Source organism: Engraulis encrasicolus, chromosome 15 (assembly GCF_034702125.1).
Source record: "Engraulis encrasicolus isolate BLACKSEA-1 chromosome 15, IST_EnEncr_1.0, whole genome shotgun sequence".
Lineage (NCBI taxonomy): Eukaryota > Metazoa > Chordata > Actinopteri > Clupeiformes > Engraulidae > Engraulis > Engraulis encrasicolus.
In genome coordinates, this window is record NC_085871.1 from 30,899,728 (window position 1) to 30,917,024 (window position 17,297).

The window sequence follows — 17,297 nt, forward strand, 5'->3', positions numbered from 1 at the left end:
TCACTGTCATATCGTGTGCCAGGACTTGTTATTCACACCCATGTTGAACAATAATAGACTGCAGTGAAAGAAATGAAAAGCCACAGATGTTCAATGTGCTTTTTGTCGACCCCTCTTGTTCTCTATAACTTTACTGTTTAAACAGTAGCATAGATGTACGTGCCAGTGGGCCTGTGTGAGGAAGTGTGCAGTCTTTTCACGCACATCGTAAAACTTCCATGCTTAGGTAGTTTTCTACATAGCACTTGGAGAAAGGTGATGTTGCTGGCGGCGCAAACTGCCTAGCCTACTTGCCTACTCTGAAGTGCTCCTCAATTATGCATGTCCAACACGATTTTCCCTGACTCAACCGTGTTTCCTCTGCTTCGCACTTCTGAACACTTAAAACAGAAGAACGCTGCCTTGATGCGAAGGAATACGGCTTCAGATCCAAAAAGGTAAATCATTCTAATGAGGTTGCCTCTACCTTCATTTAGTGAAGGCACAGATGAACACACGCAGCCAGCCCCCATGCCGTCATCAAAAGACTCCCCTGGAAAAACCCATGTCCTACTTTAGCTGAGCAGACATCCAGCCTGCCTGCCGTGGCGACACAGACCCCCCGAGATGATTTAGCCTTCACCGCTATGTGACTGTGAATGAGGAGGGAGACATGCGCTGGGCTTGTGGTGCTGATGTTATCCCGTAGAGCGGATGCAGCTGATGGGGATCACTCTGCTGGCACTGCTGCTGCAACAAGAGACCAGCAGCCGCGGTTCGCCTTGGATCACAAATAGGATCAGTGCGCATGCTCCATTCTCGCCGTGTACTGTATATTCACAGTGGGAAAAGGGCAGGCAACAAAACCAAGGATTTTTTTTTACAGCAAAGTGAATCCTGCTATGTAAATAATATTCAGGGAGACAAAGGGGGATACCAACAGGTATGGTTTTAATTGATATATTCGTGGGTGTCTTTGCGCAATCGGCATTTTTTTCGTGGCTCGTTGAATCGCTGTCAGTGCGAAGCGGTTACTTGGAAATTGTGCCTAATGGACGTGGGCTTTGGCTACAGTGAGTCCAGCGATGTACTGTCAGAAATGGAACGAAAAATATCTTTGTCTCCTATAATGCGAATCGACGACGTTGCCTGGTTCCGATTTACATGTGTAATTGTGTGCCAAAACGCCTGGCTATTTTCAAATATGTATTTGAAGGCTACTATTTGATATGATGACAAATAAACCTGCTACGCAAACGTTTTATTTATAATTACGGGTGGCAGAAAGCTCGCAGTGCATTGGCAATGTCATAGAATCTCATTGTTCGTCTCAGAACACATTTTATTTGGTTATTTGGTAATGTATGCATATCTTTGTTTCATCAGTGCGTATATGGAATGGCCAGACATCAAAATGTGTTATAGCCTACAAAAAAGATAGACGTGAACGTCAATTTTGTGTTGATTTTTTCCGTCGTCTAGGCTATGCCAAGCGTGATGTTATAGAGGGTGTTGATTTATGTTCAGCTCAGTGCACATCAAATCAAGATTTTTTTTTGGTTTTCCCCCGAACTCGGTGATTTCAAGCAACAGTCGATAAGTGAGAAACACGAATGCTTAATTCTATGTGCACATCCCCTCCGCTATTTTTTTTTCTCAAGAGGACTGGTTGAGTTAATACGGGTCTGCTCCCTCTCAGATAGCCTACATCAATTCTGCAGGGTCTATGGGTGTGATCAACAGCTTCCCTGCTGCATTTCTATAAATGTTTCACATGCTACGCTATAGCGACTAAACAAAAACCCATTAAAATCCTTTGTTTGCCGTGCGTGTTTACCACTGCCGATAGAGCATTACGCAAGGCGGATATGTGTTAAACTGGCTTCTTTTAATTTTGGCCATCATCTCTTTTGATAACTGTTGTCATCCTTTTCGGCGATATTCATTCGTTTGAACAGGGGCACACCATATTAATCAGTTGACTGTTGTAACAAGGTCTTGCGTCGGTGTGAGCGAGCTATGTATGCATGACGGCAGAGGGAGAGAGCGCACAGCCAACACTGCATACCATTACAATTGCAATGTGCATTTTAAACGGGAGAAAGAAAACCAGATGACACAAAGAACCGAGACGCGTGTCTCTTATGCAACTTGTCAACACCTGGCTGTAGAGGGTAGACGAGAGAAAATTTCGCCCTCTGTGGAATAAAAAATCCGACTCTAGCGCTGTTGTCTCGAAAAGTCAGTTCGCTGGGTGGATGATGCCTTTTCTCTTCTCTGTTCTCGTCCCTCTCTAGGTGTGATGTGACAAAAGAACAAAGGATGCCTTAGAACGGACGCTGCCAGCAAAGCGTGGAATCTGCTTCAAAGCACACACACCCACGCACACACACACACCACATACACACACAAACCAAATGGATATATCGCCCCTCCACGCCGCCGCCTTCAGTCTTCAGATCATGAACCAAAGCTGAAGCTCCCAAACTATCAATCTTTTAATGATCCCACCATCTATGGCGAACTATAGCCATGCAGGGGACCACAACAACATCTTGCAGAGTGTCTCGCCCCTCGCCACCTTCCTCAAACTGACCTCACTTGGCTTCATCATCGGCGTCGGCGTGGTGGGTAACCTGCTCATCTCCATCCTGCTGGTCAAAGACAAGAGCCTGCACCGGGCGCCCTACTATTTCCTGCTGGACCTCTGCGCCTCTGACATCCTGCGCTCGGCTATCTGCTTCCCCTTCGTCTTCACGTCCGTCAAGAATGGCTCGGCCTGGACCTATGGCACGCTGACCTGCAAGGTCAATTATCTCATCTTATCATATTTCATTTATTTATGGATGATTTATTCGTGGGTGCATTTTGGTAGTAGTGGTTACTTGTTAGTTACAATGATGTGGTCATGGTCAAGAGTGGCTAGGCATACAGTAGACCTACGGCATGCTAACCAGCAAGGCATGTGTTTACCTATAACAGTAGCCTAGTGTTAAGGAATAATATTACTGGTCAACATAGTATTACAGGGTCAACATAATGTTACTGGTCAATATATTCTGAGGCGGACATTCCATTAGGCAACCTAGGGAATTGACTAGGGCCCCGACCAAATCTGTCCTCCGTAAGGGCCCCGACTGTCAAACCAGTCAACACACACACAAAAAATGGGCTTGATCTTAACTTGTCACTTATGTGAAGTAGTCAAATATATATATGCGAAAAAACACTAACATGCGCATTCACTAACTCGCAGTGACGCAACACCTTCGGCTCAGCTACACACACTCAGGCAAATTGTTTGTTCACGTACATTCGGGTTCCCTCCACAGAGGGGAAACTCCACCCACTTTGTTGGGAACTAATCAACTTTGAGCATTTCCAACTGTCCTGGGTAGAGCCATGTTCAAGGCAGTGACGTTGTTTAAGCAGAGACATTCTATTGGGACCAAGAAATATTTGCTTTAAACTTTGACTAAGCCTGTTCTGCCCTCAAACCATTACCAAACCAAAGCAGGTGGGTCAACCATGCTATGTTAGTTGTTATGCTCTTGGTCAGACCAAGTCTCAATGAGATTTGAACGTCATGGTAATCAGGCTACACTAACATAGCACCAAAACACATAACTTTATTTCTGTATATAATGACTTTTGAGGGCCCCATGTTTATATTTTAGATCTGAATATTACTGGTAATATTATCAGTCAAGAATGGCGCAACCCTGTTGGTTACTGGTCAAAATAGTCTTACTGGCCTGGACTTATGGTGTGCTGACCTGCAGGGTCTAATAATCGTATTTATTGAAAAAGTGAAAGCCCATTGGGAAACTCCAACTCCCATTGTCATTGTGACACAGCACTCCACAGCACACAAGTGAACACTGCACACTGCACACAACGAAATTGCATTTATGCCTCACCCGTGCAGGGGGCAGCCCTCAGTGGCGCCCCATGGGGAGCAGTGCGGTGGGACGGTACCATGCTCAGGGTACCTCAGTCATGGAGGAGGATGGGGGAGAGCACTGGTTGATTACTCCCCCCACCAACCTGGCGGGTCGGGAGTCGAACCGGCAACCTCTGGGATGCAAGTCTGACGCCCTAACCGCTCACCCATGACTGCCCATTATTATTGTTTATTTATGTTATTTATCATGTCTGGTTATATAGTGTTGGTTTAATATATGTATAGGTATAGATGTAATGCTAGCGGTATTAATAGGTATAGCCTATTGCTAGTGGTCAAGAATGGCTGGGCCTGGACCTATGGTGCGCTGACCAGCATGTCGATCTGTAAATTATGTACACTTATATTTTTGGTTATAGTGGTTAGGTATGCTGCTGCCGTAGTGATTAACAATGAATCAGCCAAGGTATGTCTCTTGTTACTATAGTGGTTAGGTGTGAGTTTACTGTAGTGGTCTCTCTGTGTGTGTGTGTGTGTGTGTGTGTGTGTGTGTGTGTGTGTGTGTGTGTGTGTGTGTGTGTGTGTGTGTGTGTGTGTGTGTGTGTCTGTGTGTGTGTGTGTGTGTGTGTGTGTGTGTGTGTGTGTGTGTGTGTGTGTGTGTGTGTGTGTGTGTGTGTGTGTGTTTAGCACCCTCCACAGGCAATTGGAAACCCTGTGGGCAGACAGACACACAAACAGACAGAGAAGCAGACAGGGCCATTGCAATACTTGGCTTATCCGCCTCTAGGGGGTCTGGTAGTAATGTTACTAGTGAAGAGTGTGTTGACCTGGACCTATGGCACACTGACCTGCGAGGTCTGATAACCTACCGTAATTTACTTTTATTTGTTTACTCATGTCTGGGAGGTATTCGAAGAACATGGTTAAGTGATAAACATTGCTAATCTACAGAAAGTAGAAAGAAAGAAAGTGTGAATCCTGCTAATAGTCAGCCTGTGGATTTCATGAAGTCATTGAAAATGATGACTCCAGGCTAATGTATTATTAACCAGTAACTATTGGTTAACTTAGCCTTGTTAACTACTACACCACATTGTGATACCCCTTGTGTTATAGCAGCTTGGCATACTTTAACTGTAGTGGTTAAGAATGGTTCATTCTGAATCTACCTACAACACTGTCACAGCAGGGTGACCTGACTTAAGCGTATATTTTTTATACATGTATCATTTATAGTTCTTATAGTGGTTAGGTATGTGTGATTCTATTGTAGTGGTCCATTAGTGGCTACACCCATGTGGATGGCCTAGGCCAGGGATGTCAAAGAAACTCATTTTGGTTCAGAGGCCACATGCAGCCAATTTGATCTCAGTAGGGCCGGTTTAGTAACTTAATTGAAATTCATTCACAAATATTGAAATTACAGCTACTTTTATAGATATTCACCTCTTGAACTAAATTCTTAAAGAAAAAATGGGTTAATTCAACACAGACTCATAAAGATATGTTTTGGGCTTTAATGCCTTAATTTAGGACAAGACAGTGAGGGAGTATAACAGGAGAGAGAGAGAGGGGAAGGATCGGTAAAGAACCTCGGGCAGTGTTGCCAGATTGGGCGGGTGCCCGCCCAATTGGGCTACTTGGGATGAGCGTCGGCGGGCAAAAACAGGAAAAAATGGCCATTTGGCGTTTTTTTAAGCCGTTTTGGGCCCATAGAAGTCAATGTAATTTGTTGAATTTGGGCGGAATTTAGTGCATTTTGGCGGTTTTTGAGAACCTTTTGGGCGGGATTTGGTCAGACACATCTGGCAACACTGACCTCGGGTAGGAATCTAACCTGGGCTACCAGCGTAATGGTATGGTTTCGTATCTCATTTAGCCACCTCAGCCCTGCAGATGTGTAACAGCAACCTGTTTGTAAGGAAAAAATCCTATGGCAAATAACAGTGGGCAAATAACATTGGAAAAAATATAAGACAGACGTTACCCACTGTCATTCGCATGACATCCTCATTCTTTCCCCATTAATAAAAGATACCGCACAACCATATGGGTGTGTTTACTAGACAAAACATAACAATTATAAAGTAATGAAGAAGACACCGGGGCAGCACAAATGCAATAGTTCTCTTCTTTTAATTAAGTATTACAACATAGGGACTAAGGTTTCATGGATGTACCTTCTTCATCTGAGTGCATGGACCAGAGCAGCTCAGATGCAATATTTGAAAGTGAAAGCCCATTGGGAAACTCCAACTCCCATTGTCATTGTGACACAGCACTCCACAGCACTCCACAGCACACAAGTGAACACTGCACACTGCACACAACGAAATTGCATTTATGCCTCACCCGTGCAAGGGGGCAGTCCTCAGTGGCGCCCCATGGGGAGCAGTGCGGTGGGACGGTACCATGCTCAGGGTACCTCAGTCATGGAGGAGGATGGGGGAGAGCACTGGTTCATTACTCCTCCCACCAACCTGGCAGGTCGGGAGTCGAACCGGCAACCTCTGGGATGCAAGTCTGACGCCCTAACCGCTCACCCATGACTGCCCACATTTTGGACTCTGATGAAGATGGTACATACATCGAAACGTTAGTGCCTTTGTGCACTAGATTAAAACAGAGATTTTGATAGGAAGGGGAGATAGGAGAGCCATGTAATCGTACATAGAAATTGACGGTGAAGATTCGTAACGCAAATATGGCGTCTACCTGCACATCTCCCGCCTTTCTGGTAACAAGAGCCAATGTGCCTGCTGAGCTGCGGTGCTAGTGATCCAATCATCTGGCTGCATCGACGACGCGAAATGATGCGCATGCTCAGTTGTGAAAAGCCGTTGCTCTCGTGCCGTTATGGAACTACTGCGCCTGTGCTCTGTCAAAAAAAAAACGTGAGAAAAGTGACTTAAAAAGCTTTGTTTTGACTTGTATACCACAACCAAGCAGTCTAGATTGATCAGTTCTTCACGGTGGTTTCAACCATATGGTTTTCACAACCGCTGGGTTTTTCCCCATCCTATACTCAGTTTCCCCATTCATTTTTCCCATTGACTCTCAGATCTGGTCTACTTAATCGCAAAATAGCACTCCGAAGGCGTCACCAAGATGGCCGCCATATGTCCCGTCTCAATCTAAACTGTCTCTGATTAAAAGAAGACAAATATTGCTTCTGTACTTCTCCGGTGTCATCTCTCCAGTTAAGATTTCCTGGTTGTCTCCCATCAATGCACCAGCGGACAAAACAGAAGCACATGGAATCATCCCATTGTCGGTAACAATAAAGTAATGATGCTATCCCTCGTCTAACTGATAATTCTAACCAGAATTCTTTGAGTTTATGTTGGATGTTTTGCGAAGTGCCTTGTTCAAGAGTGTCAGGCCTGGACTGGTAATCTGGCATACAGAGAATTTCACCACAGTCCTTAGGTGCAGATCCTGTTGGTTTTTTTATTATTATTATTTTCTTACAATTTAGCCCAGAGTGTTGAGGGGGGACACGAACATGTCTGGATTTGTTTGGATTTCCAGTATTCTATGGGCCTAGTCCATTCCAACTTGCTGTAAGGGTTAAACATCATGTTACTTTAGTGGCCAAGAACGGATTGGTCTCTACCTGCCACACATTGACCGCCAAGATATTACTTTTGGTAATTTGTGGTACTGATAGTTGTGACGAAGGAAATTAGAGGGTTGAGTTGAGAGTAGAGTTGCCTGTTTGGATTCGCACCCAGGCCTGTGCGTGGGTGCGAAAGTGGGGCACTGACTGCAGCAATATATAATTTATTAGTGGCTACCGCAGTGGTTATGTATGGTGCTGCTATTTGTTGTGCCTAGGTAAAGACGGCCTCCGTCTGAACCAAGGGCATGCTGACTTGCGAGGTTAGCTGCATTTACATATAATTTGTGGTTACTGTGGTGCTTACTTAAGAGAGTGTGTGCACAAGCCCAAGGTGTACATCCTATCCACCTTCTGTCCTGTGACGTGGTTAGGGCAGTGGTTGAAATGGGGCAGCCGTGGCCTAATGTCTATGGAGGAGTGCTGGTCTTCAGATCAAAGTCAGAGCCATGTGATTGTCTTTGTTGGAAAGGCCACATTGTGAAGTTTCATTTGAAATAGTACAGTATATGAAAACCTTCAAAATAGATTCTACTTTTTTATTAAGCAACTTTGAAAATTACAGTCAGAGATTGTAATTTAATTTCATTGAGATACATAATTTAATTTGACAGGAAAGTGTAGTCATTGCACATTGCACATCATTATACGTAATAATGTTATGTATTTACTCCCCATCTGTTGAGTGCCAACCCGTAAAAGTATGTTTTTTTTTTTTCTAAATTTCGAGTCTAGGCACTCTAATGCACATTCTACGGCATGTGATTTTGGTAACTCCGTGATGAACTGAGTTGACAAAGATCATGAAAAATCCTACAAAGTTAACACATCAACAGAGTCATGATTTGGATATTTCACCTGAGCATTTTATCATAACTCAGTATTTGAGTGTTATTACAGTGAAGTATCAAATCTTGCACCTAATAATGTCACGTCAAGTCTTGTGGGGTAGGGAATCAAAAAAAGCCGTCTTGCCAATGTATTGGTAGTCCTGCACATACTTAGGGGCTTGGGACTCTGCTGCCATCAATTTTCAAAATTTTAAGTAAATATGAAAAGGATTGAAGAAAAATATCACAATAGATGTGATTACAGCAGTAGCAATCAGCCTTGGGTGAGTGTTAGTCTGTGTTTCCTACTCAAAAAGACAAGACAGGCACTGTGTCGAAATGTCAGTCATTATGTTTGCACCACAATAAAATAACTGAAAAGTGCACAAGTCGTGCCCCAGTCATCCCTGGTCTAGTCTTTCTGAAATGGACCAGGTTGCTTTCCATAGGATAGTATCTTGTCTATGCCTGGGATGGTGAGAAAAATGTACTGTATGTTTGTACCGTATACTGTATTTCTTGACAGCATTGATGCTAACTATGGTCTCAGCAGCAACAATGCTTTCAGTAAACAGAAGAACAATGTGTGTGAAGATGCAAATTTTTCCATGTTATGTTATAAAGAGTTTTGTAATAAGCAACTGGAGAAGAACAGTTGCTTACTGTATATAACTAAACCCAATTTTTCAATATCAAAGCTGATCTTGACACTCTGAACTTTCCCCCCATTTCTCCTTCAGGTAATCGCCTTCCTGGGTGTGCTGAGCTGCTTCCACACAGCCTTCATGCTGTTCTGCGTGAGCGTGACGCGCTACCTGGCCATCGCGCACCACCGCTTCTACACCAAGCGCCTCACCTTCTGGACGTGCCTGGCCGTCGTCTGCATGGTGTGGACGCTGTCAGTGGCCATGGCCTTCCCGCCAGTGCTGGACGTAGGCACGTACTCCTTCATCCGCGAGGAAGACCAGTGCACCTTCCAGCACCGCTCCTTCCGCGCAAACGACTCGCTGGGCTTTATGCTACTGCTGGCACTGATTCTGCTGGCCACGCAGCTCGTCTACCTCAAGCTCATCTTCTTCGTGCATGACCGCCGCAAGATGAAGCCTGTCCAGTTCGTGCCAGCCGTCAGCCAGAACTGGACCTTCCACGGCCCCGGGGCCAGCGGGCAGGCAGCCGCCAACTGGCTGGCGGGCTTTGGACGCGGCCCGACGCCGCCGACCCTGCTCGGGATACGGCAGAACAGCAACGCGGCCGGGCGCCGGAGACTGCTCGTGCTGGACGAGTTCAAGACGGAGAAGCGCATCAGCCGGATGTTCTACATCATGACGTTCTTCTTCCTGGGGCTGTGGGGGCCGTACCTGGTGGCGTGCTACTGGAGGGTGTTTGCCGGTGGGCCCGTGGTGCCGGCGGGTTACCTGACTGCGGCTGTGTGGATGAGCTTCGCCCAGGCTGGAGTTAACCCTTTCATCTGCATCTTCTCCAACCGTGAGCTGAGGCGGTGCTTCAGCACCACGCTGCTCTACTGCAGGAAATCCAGGTTACCAAGGGAACCCTATTGCGTTATATGAGGGGTTGGTTGGATGGATGCCTGTGTCCCTGCTCCGCTCTGCTCTGCTCAGCTAAGCTCTTGCTCTCACTCTCAGCTCTCCTCTGGGGGCTGTTGGCTGGTTGGTGTTGGATGTTGTTGTGCTGGATTTTTTTTCCCCTCCTGCTCCTACCTTTACTCGTCCTCTCCTCTTCTTGTTTCATCTTCTCTCTCGCTTTTCCTGCCCTACTCTCCCTCCTTCTACTAGGCCTATCCATCTTTCTCTTCCTCTGACTCTTTTTTGTGTCCTTCTACTTTCTCTCCTCTCCTCTCCTCTCCTCGTCTCTTCTCAGACATCTCTTGCTTATTTATAGCCCTTACTGCCCAACCTCCACACAGCCATCTTTGATCCCCATTTTGATTCTCTGGGATTTGTTCTCATTGTACAGCTCTCCTCTGCCTCCTCCTCCTCCTTTTCCTCTTCCTCCTCTCTCTATCTTTCTCCCCTTCCTCTCCTTCTCCCACACCCTTCCTTTCTTCCCTTTACGCCATGTGTCCTTGCATTCCTCCCTTGCTCCTTCCCTCTTTCCTTGCCTTTATACTCCTCCACACATCCCTCCATCCTCTATGTCCTTGTCTCCCTCCTTCTCTTTCTCCTCCTCTTCCACCACTTTCTTCTTCTCCTCCTCTTGTCCTTGACTGCCTCACTCCTTCCCCCCGTCTCCTCCTCCACATCTTTCTCCTCCTCTTCCTTGTCCTTGTTGCCGTGGAGGAAGGAAAACAACTGTCAATCAAAGGCTTTGCCAAATGACTGAACAACAAACATGGAGTTTGAAGGGATTTTTTTTAAAAAGGAAAGGAAAACAAAAGCAGGATTCAGAAAAGCTGTCCCATGTTTATGTTGTAGTAAACCACTGCTGTTGAAAGGCCATTTTGAAGCAGACACTGAAGAAAAAAACAAGCAAAACAAAAAAAAGAAAGAAAAAAAAACTAAGAAAGAAAGGACGGGAAGACATGCTGATCGTCAACCAAGGACTGGGCACCATGTTGTGGATATTTTTTGACAACTCGAGGTTTAATTTTAGGTCGATGGGAATGATTTTTTGTGTTTTTTTGTGTGTGTCAAAGTTGCACTACAGAAAGGAAATTTAGGATGCTTTATGCCCAGATGCAATGGAAAGGACGACTTGGTCTTTTTGTTTCGTTCTTTGCTTTTTCCCCTCAGACTAAGAATATGAATGCTTTAATTTGTATCAGACATCTCATTCTCTGTAAAGTAAAGAAAAACATTTTGGGGTTGAGAAAAGAGAGACATTTGGAATACACCTTCAACAAGAGGATAAAAAATGAGTTACAGTTAATGTAAGTGATATCTATTTCATTTTGTTTTTTGGCGGGGGTTCAATGAAATAATGATGTGTGGTGGGTTTTTTTCGAAGTTGCAACTTAAATAACTGTTGTTCAATAACTCATTCAGTATGTCCCTAGTGTCTGGCATCGTTCATTTGATTTACTATGACATTTTTTCTATATGACTACAAATGATATTGATGATGTTTGGATAACATAAAAAAGAAGAAAAAAAGAAAGAAAGCAAGCTTAACTCTACAAGACCTTGTGCTACAACAGAACAGAACAAACCCGTGGAAACAAAACACTTGTTAAATGTGTCATGTCTTTGTTACCAGTACCTGCAAACTGGTGTATCACCGCCAATCCCTCTCCGATGCTACTCCAGGTGTTGTTGCCTTAATGGTTCAGATCAACCCAGTCTCACATCCAACGAATCAATAGATGACACCAAATTTACAGTATATTTGTGATCAAGCCTCAATATATGATGCCAAAGGTATATTTATGACCAAGCATCAATACTACTGAACAGAGGCAAAGTACAATAACTACATATTTTGTCAAAATTGAGTTCATACTTAAAATTGTCTTCATAACTGATATAACTTGTATCTTTTGACAAAGACGTATGGTCCAAATGTGTCCCGTTTTAGAGATATTGCTATGTCAAATTTGCTGTAACTATGAAATCCAACCTAATACCAAAACTTTGAAGGCATTTTTTTCCAGTTTCAGTATTGACGTAGTTACTGCACTTTGCCTTTGTAGGGCTTTGTAGAATATACAGTATGATGGCAAAGGTTGCCCTTTTGTGTTGCACCTTGACACAAAAGGCCTGGTTGGCTGGACCTGCAACCTTTCCCTAAACTTAACCATCACTGAAACAGTGACAGTGACAATGACCATTTTCTGTCACGGCTGGACACAGAAAATATTGCAACACAAAGTGCAAGGACAAGTGTCATATCCTGGCATGAGGCCACGTTGCCTAGAACTGAACTTTTTCCCTTAAACTTGACCATCACTGAAATGTGCTTGTCAGCAACGCAAAGGGGAAGCTTTTGGCATCATACAATATACTAAGGCCTGTTCAAAGTGTCATATACTGAGGAGGTGGGTGTGAGAATGTGTAGTTCTGATGATCATCTCATGACCTTTGACCCCTCTTTCGGTGTGGACGGGGTCAGACATTCGCTCCCACAGAGCTCCCTGACATGTAGAGATATCCTCTCTCTCTGTCACCTCCTCACGTACTGTATATGTCAAGTGCATGGTCATTTAACAGACGAAAAAATAAGAAGAGAATAGAAAAGAAAAAAAAAACACATTCATGATCATCATCACTGGCCATAACTAAGTTCCATTTGTTATGTTTTGGTTTCAATCGTCCTTTGATAAAAAAAGAGTGAAAAAAAAGGTTTGGTCCATCCCTAAAGAATGCTTCAAGCATTGTGTGTGTGTGTGTGTGTGTGTGTGTGTGTGTGTGTGTGTGTGTGTGTGTGTGTGTGTGTGTGTGTGTGTGTGTGTGTGTGTGTGTGTGTGTGTGTGTGTGTGTGTGTGTGCGAGTGCGTGTGTGTGTGCGTGTGTGTGTGTGTGTGTGTGTTTGTGTGTGCGCGTGTGTGCACATTAGTCCTCAAGTCAGACAGCCGTCACATCAAGACCAGAGCCTTAGTATATGAGATCTTGCACAATTTGTAAAAAATGTAAAACGAAAAAAAACTAAACAAAAAAACAACCAACCCTGTATTAAAAGGCACAGCGTCTTGTTTCTACTTTTCCCTACATCCGCTCTCTACTGATTGTTTTGAAAAACTTACTTTTTTCTCTTGTGGCCATTTTACTATTTATGATTCTGTATTCTTTTGTATATTATAGGTAGATAGTGTGTAAGTTTGTGAGTCTTTTACTTTTCAAGTCCAGGACGTGAGTACTGTTTCAGTTAGGATTGCATTTGCTGACAGTTATCAGTGTAATCTGTTGCTTACGTTTTTGGAAGAAAAAAACAAACAAAACAAAAACAAAATAAAATTTTACATTTTGCAAAGTCTGTGTTTTCCCGCCCCCGATTTCACCTCTCCAACCACAGACAGACACAAACACAGACACAAACAGACAACCAATTTGGCTACTTTCTTGTATAATAATCATTTTTCCGGACATGTTTGAACAGAGAAGAAAAGCATGTCTGATTTGTATCTGACAATCAATTAGCCTGTTTGACCTTCCAATGAGTTGAGTGAAGCTGACGAGGTGTGTGTAGGCCTGTGTGTGTGTGTGTGTGTGTGTGTGTGTGTGTGTGTGTGTGTGTGTGCGAGAGAGAGAGAGAGAGAGAGAGAGAGAGAGAGAGAGAGAGAGAGAGAGAGAGAGGCAACTGGCTGTTGGGAGGCACATGAGAGAAATGTTGTTTTTTGGAGCACTACAAAAGGACCTTGTGTGGAAAGGATCTGAGCTTTTTTTATTTTTTGAAATGTGTTTTTTTTTTCTCGTTTAATTTTTCGGGGAGTTTTTTTTTAATGTGTGTGTCTGTGTGCCGTGTTCCATTTTCAGAGAGATGCTCCTGTGATAATTTTTTTGTATCTTTTCAAAGGCATTGCAAAGCAGGCCAATATATACTTCCAAATGCCGTTGTGCCTTGTGTTATCACAGACCTGCTGTTGCCTCTGTGCTTGTGTGTCTGTGCACACGTACGCGTGTGTGTGCGTACCGTATGGGTGTGAGGATGTGTGTATGTGTGTGTGTCTTTGTGGGTGTGTACTCGACGTATGCCTAACAATAACCTATTTTCCGTGTTGACATCAATTGCATCATTTTATCCATGAGATGATCATCGCTCACTTTGTCTTTATCACAGGCGCAGCTTCTCATCCTCACATCAAAGAGAAAGATAGAGGAGGGAGAGAGGGAGGGAGGGAGGTGGAGGAAGTGAAAGAGAGAGATGAGGGAGGGAGGGAGGGAGGAAGGGGGGAAATGACAGAGATAGAGGAGGGAGCGGGGGCGGTGTAGTTGTAGAGAGTGATGAGGAATGGGAGGGAGGTAGAGAGATGGGGGATGGGGGAAGAGGTAGAGAGCAAGGGCACAGGCGAGGGAGAGAGAGAGATAGATGGGTAAAGAGCGAGAGATTCAAGGAGAGAGAAAGAGAGAAGTGGGAGAGCAGGGTAGGCAGCGAGAAACGAGAGAGGCGAGTGTGGGAGAAGGAGATAGAGACTAAGCTGGAGAGAGAAGGAGACCGACTGGGTGAGTGGGAGAGGGAGAAAGAAAAATGGCCGCCATCAGCGACGGCTTGTTTTGTAAACAACATGGCTGAGCGAGGCTCCTGCCAAATGGTGACTTTCAAATCATTTCCTGGGGAAGGACTAAAGGCCGCCAGACAAAACCTCTGCTGTTTGGTTTGGAACCGTGTCATTAACGAGCTCAAATCCAAGGGCAACAACAAAACAAAACGGCACGATACAACACTGTCTGCTTTTTGTTTTTTTTGGTACCCGCACACAGACACACACACACACACACACACACACACACTCACACACACACACGCAAAGTCACACACCACACCACACCGCACACGCACACACACACGCACACACACACACACACACACACACACACATACACACACACACACACACACACACACACACACACACACACACACACACACACACACACACACACACACAATCACCCACAGAAAAGGCTGTTATACTGTTTGCCTTTTACTCTGGGCTCAGGACGACATCGTTACACTCTTTTCTGTGCTCACGCTCGCTCGGAGGCTGTCGGAAATAGAGCAGGCCAGAAATGGCAACAGCCCTAGATTTTGGGACACTGTGTGCAGTGAATGGGTGCATGCACAATTCTGTGTGTGTGTGTGTGTGTGTGTGTGTGTGTGTGTGTGTGTGTGTGTGTGTGTGTGTGTGTGTGTGTGTGTGTGTGTGTGTGTGTGTGTGTGTGTGTGTGTGTTTCATCATTCCATTTCCTCTGTTCTCCTGTTTTATTGTTCCCTGCCTCAAACATTAGCGTTTTGCTAGTTGGACAGTCTGCAGTGTAAAACCTGCTTTTCAGAGGAGAGTGTGAATGGCTAGATTGGGCTTATTTTCGTTTTTTTTAGCTGGCCTTTTCTGTCCTTTTTCCTGCCCCGTTTTCCCTTTGTCATGCCCTATTCTGGGCACAGTGTGCACCTGCTATGAGGATTCGTGAGCATAGGCCTACTTGATGATGATTTATCTTGCGGTTTCGTGTAACAACATGCAATATGGTCGTGATATGGTGTGCTCATTTCTTGAAACAGAAATGACTTTCTCAATATCCTCAAACCATCTTGCAGTTGTTCGGACAATTCTCATTGATTTCAACAAACTTCAAATCTCTACGGTTAACACAGTGATCCACATTTATCTGTCTTCACTGTCTTGTCTTAACCCCTTAGCGCAGCGCTATGGCTCTCTGTAATGTCATAGCAGTGTTGTGATGATGTAGTTAGGCATTTTCAGCAAGTGAATAGGGTCGCCGGCGACCCCATCTGCAATAAGAGGCTACCCTCATTTTCCCTTTCACCCCATGCTGTTTCAGCCAATTCTCGGCCATTCTGGGTTTTCAGTATACTACGTAAAGCTCTGTTCAGTACGGTAGCTGTTCAGGCTAGGTAGCTGAAACTTTTCACTAACCCACTTGCAACTAATTAGTAACTCACTCGTGTATTGTATAAGTAAAATAGGCTACCCCTTTAATCCCTGTATCTGTCTGTCTGTCTTTGCATTTTCTATTTAAAGGATAACTTCAGCCAATTTCAACATGCAGTTGTAATGCTCACACTACCCTGGACTTGTCAGTACCTGAGATTTTTTTTTTCTTCAGCCTTTTCCGATATCCTGGTCATTGTAATGGAGGTGGGGTTTGTTTAGATTTCAAAAAAAAATTTGTTTCATTCCCAAAAACATCCAAAAGGTTATGCAACATCAGCAGACAACTAACAGCAATACCTTTTGGGAAGATATTTGGAGTAGGCCTATGTTAATATTTTTTCTAATGCTGCCCAATTAGAATAGCTCATATCGGAAAGGGCTGAGCCCAAAAAAAAAATGCAGCATCACAGGGTACTGACAAGTCAAGGGTATCGTGAGCATTACAACAGCATATTGAAATTGGCTGGAGTTATCCCTTAACTGCCAGTTGTATATGAATAAGGATCTGCATGCTTTGCCTACTGATAATCTATTGAGGTAGATGGGGTTTTTCATTTTCATTTATCCTTTATTTAGCCAGGATTGTCCCATTGAGACTAGAGTCTCTTCTGCCAGGGAGTCCTGGTCAAAATGGCAGCATACATATAGTTACAGACACAGACAAACACATAGACAACAATTTTGGACAAAATAAATGTACAAAAAACACATGAAGAAGAGTAAGTTTACTCACTATTCCGGAATGTGTATTGAGGTAGATGTGGGTTACTCTATGCATTGGTAGTTGTGTATGAAGGTAGACGGTAGATGTTACGTACAGGTGGAGGCAAATGGTTGAACCTCGTCTCTATCTGTCACTTTCCTTTGTCTTCATTCCATTGTAATGGTGGTAGGAGTATTGGTAGTAGAGGGAGAGGAGTGTGGATGGCTCGATGGATATGATGATATGGTATACTACTATACTTGGCTGGGTATGGAGGAAAATGATGAAGACTGATGGCATACATGCACTGGTCGCCTATGGAGGATGAGATGAAGATGGATTATATAATGTTGTGTGTTGTTTGGAGAGGAGGATGAATGTTTTCCATGCCCACACCCTAGATACAGTATATCACGAAAGTGAATACACCCCTCACAGTTTTGCAGATTTTTGAGTATATCTTTTCATAGGAAAGCATTACAGAAATTTCACTTTGACACAATGATTAGTGACCTTTTAACAACATATTTAACCGCTTACATTTCTTGTTCACTCACAAAAAAACAAAATACAGCCATTAATGTTTGAACATGTACTCACTTACCCCAGATTAAAATCCGGTAGAGAACAGGCTGTGTTGGCTCGAATCGTCTCGAAATGAAACTAAATGAAAAGGGATGACAAGGGTCATCAGTGTGC

General features: G+C 44.1%; 1 protein-coding gene across 1 annotated transcript; it reads left to right on the forward strand.

Annotated features, from left to right (window-relative positions):
- The first annotated feature begins 839 nt into the window (after nucleotides 1-839).
- On the forward strand, nucleotides 840-10,139 carry gpr85 (G protein-coupled receptor 85). The gene is made up of 3 exons (XM_063217380.1): nucleotides 840-922; nucleotides 2,277-2,786; nucleotides 9,073-10,139. The coding sequence occupies exons 2-3, from the start codon at nucleotides 2,481-2,483 to the stop codon at nucleotides 9,898-9,900; spliced, it is 1,134 nt and encodes a 377-aa protein (XP_063073450.1). The 5' UTR covers nucleotides 840-922; nucleotides 2,277-2,480; the 3' UTR covers nucleotides 9,901-10,139.
- Nucleotides 10,140-17,297: the final 7,158 nt, after the last annotated feature.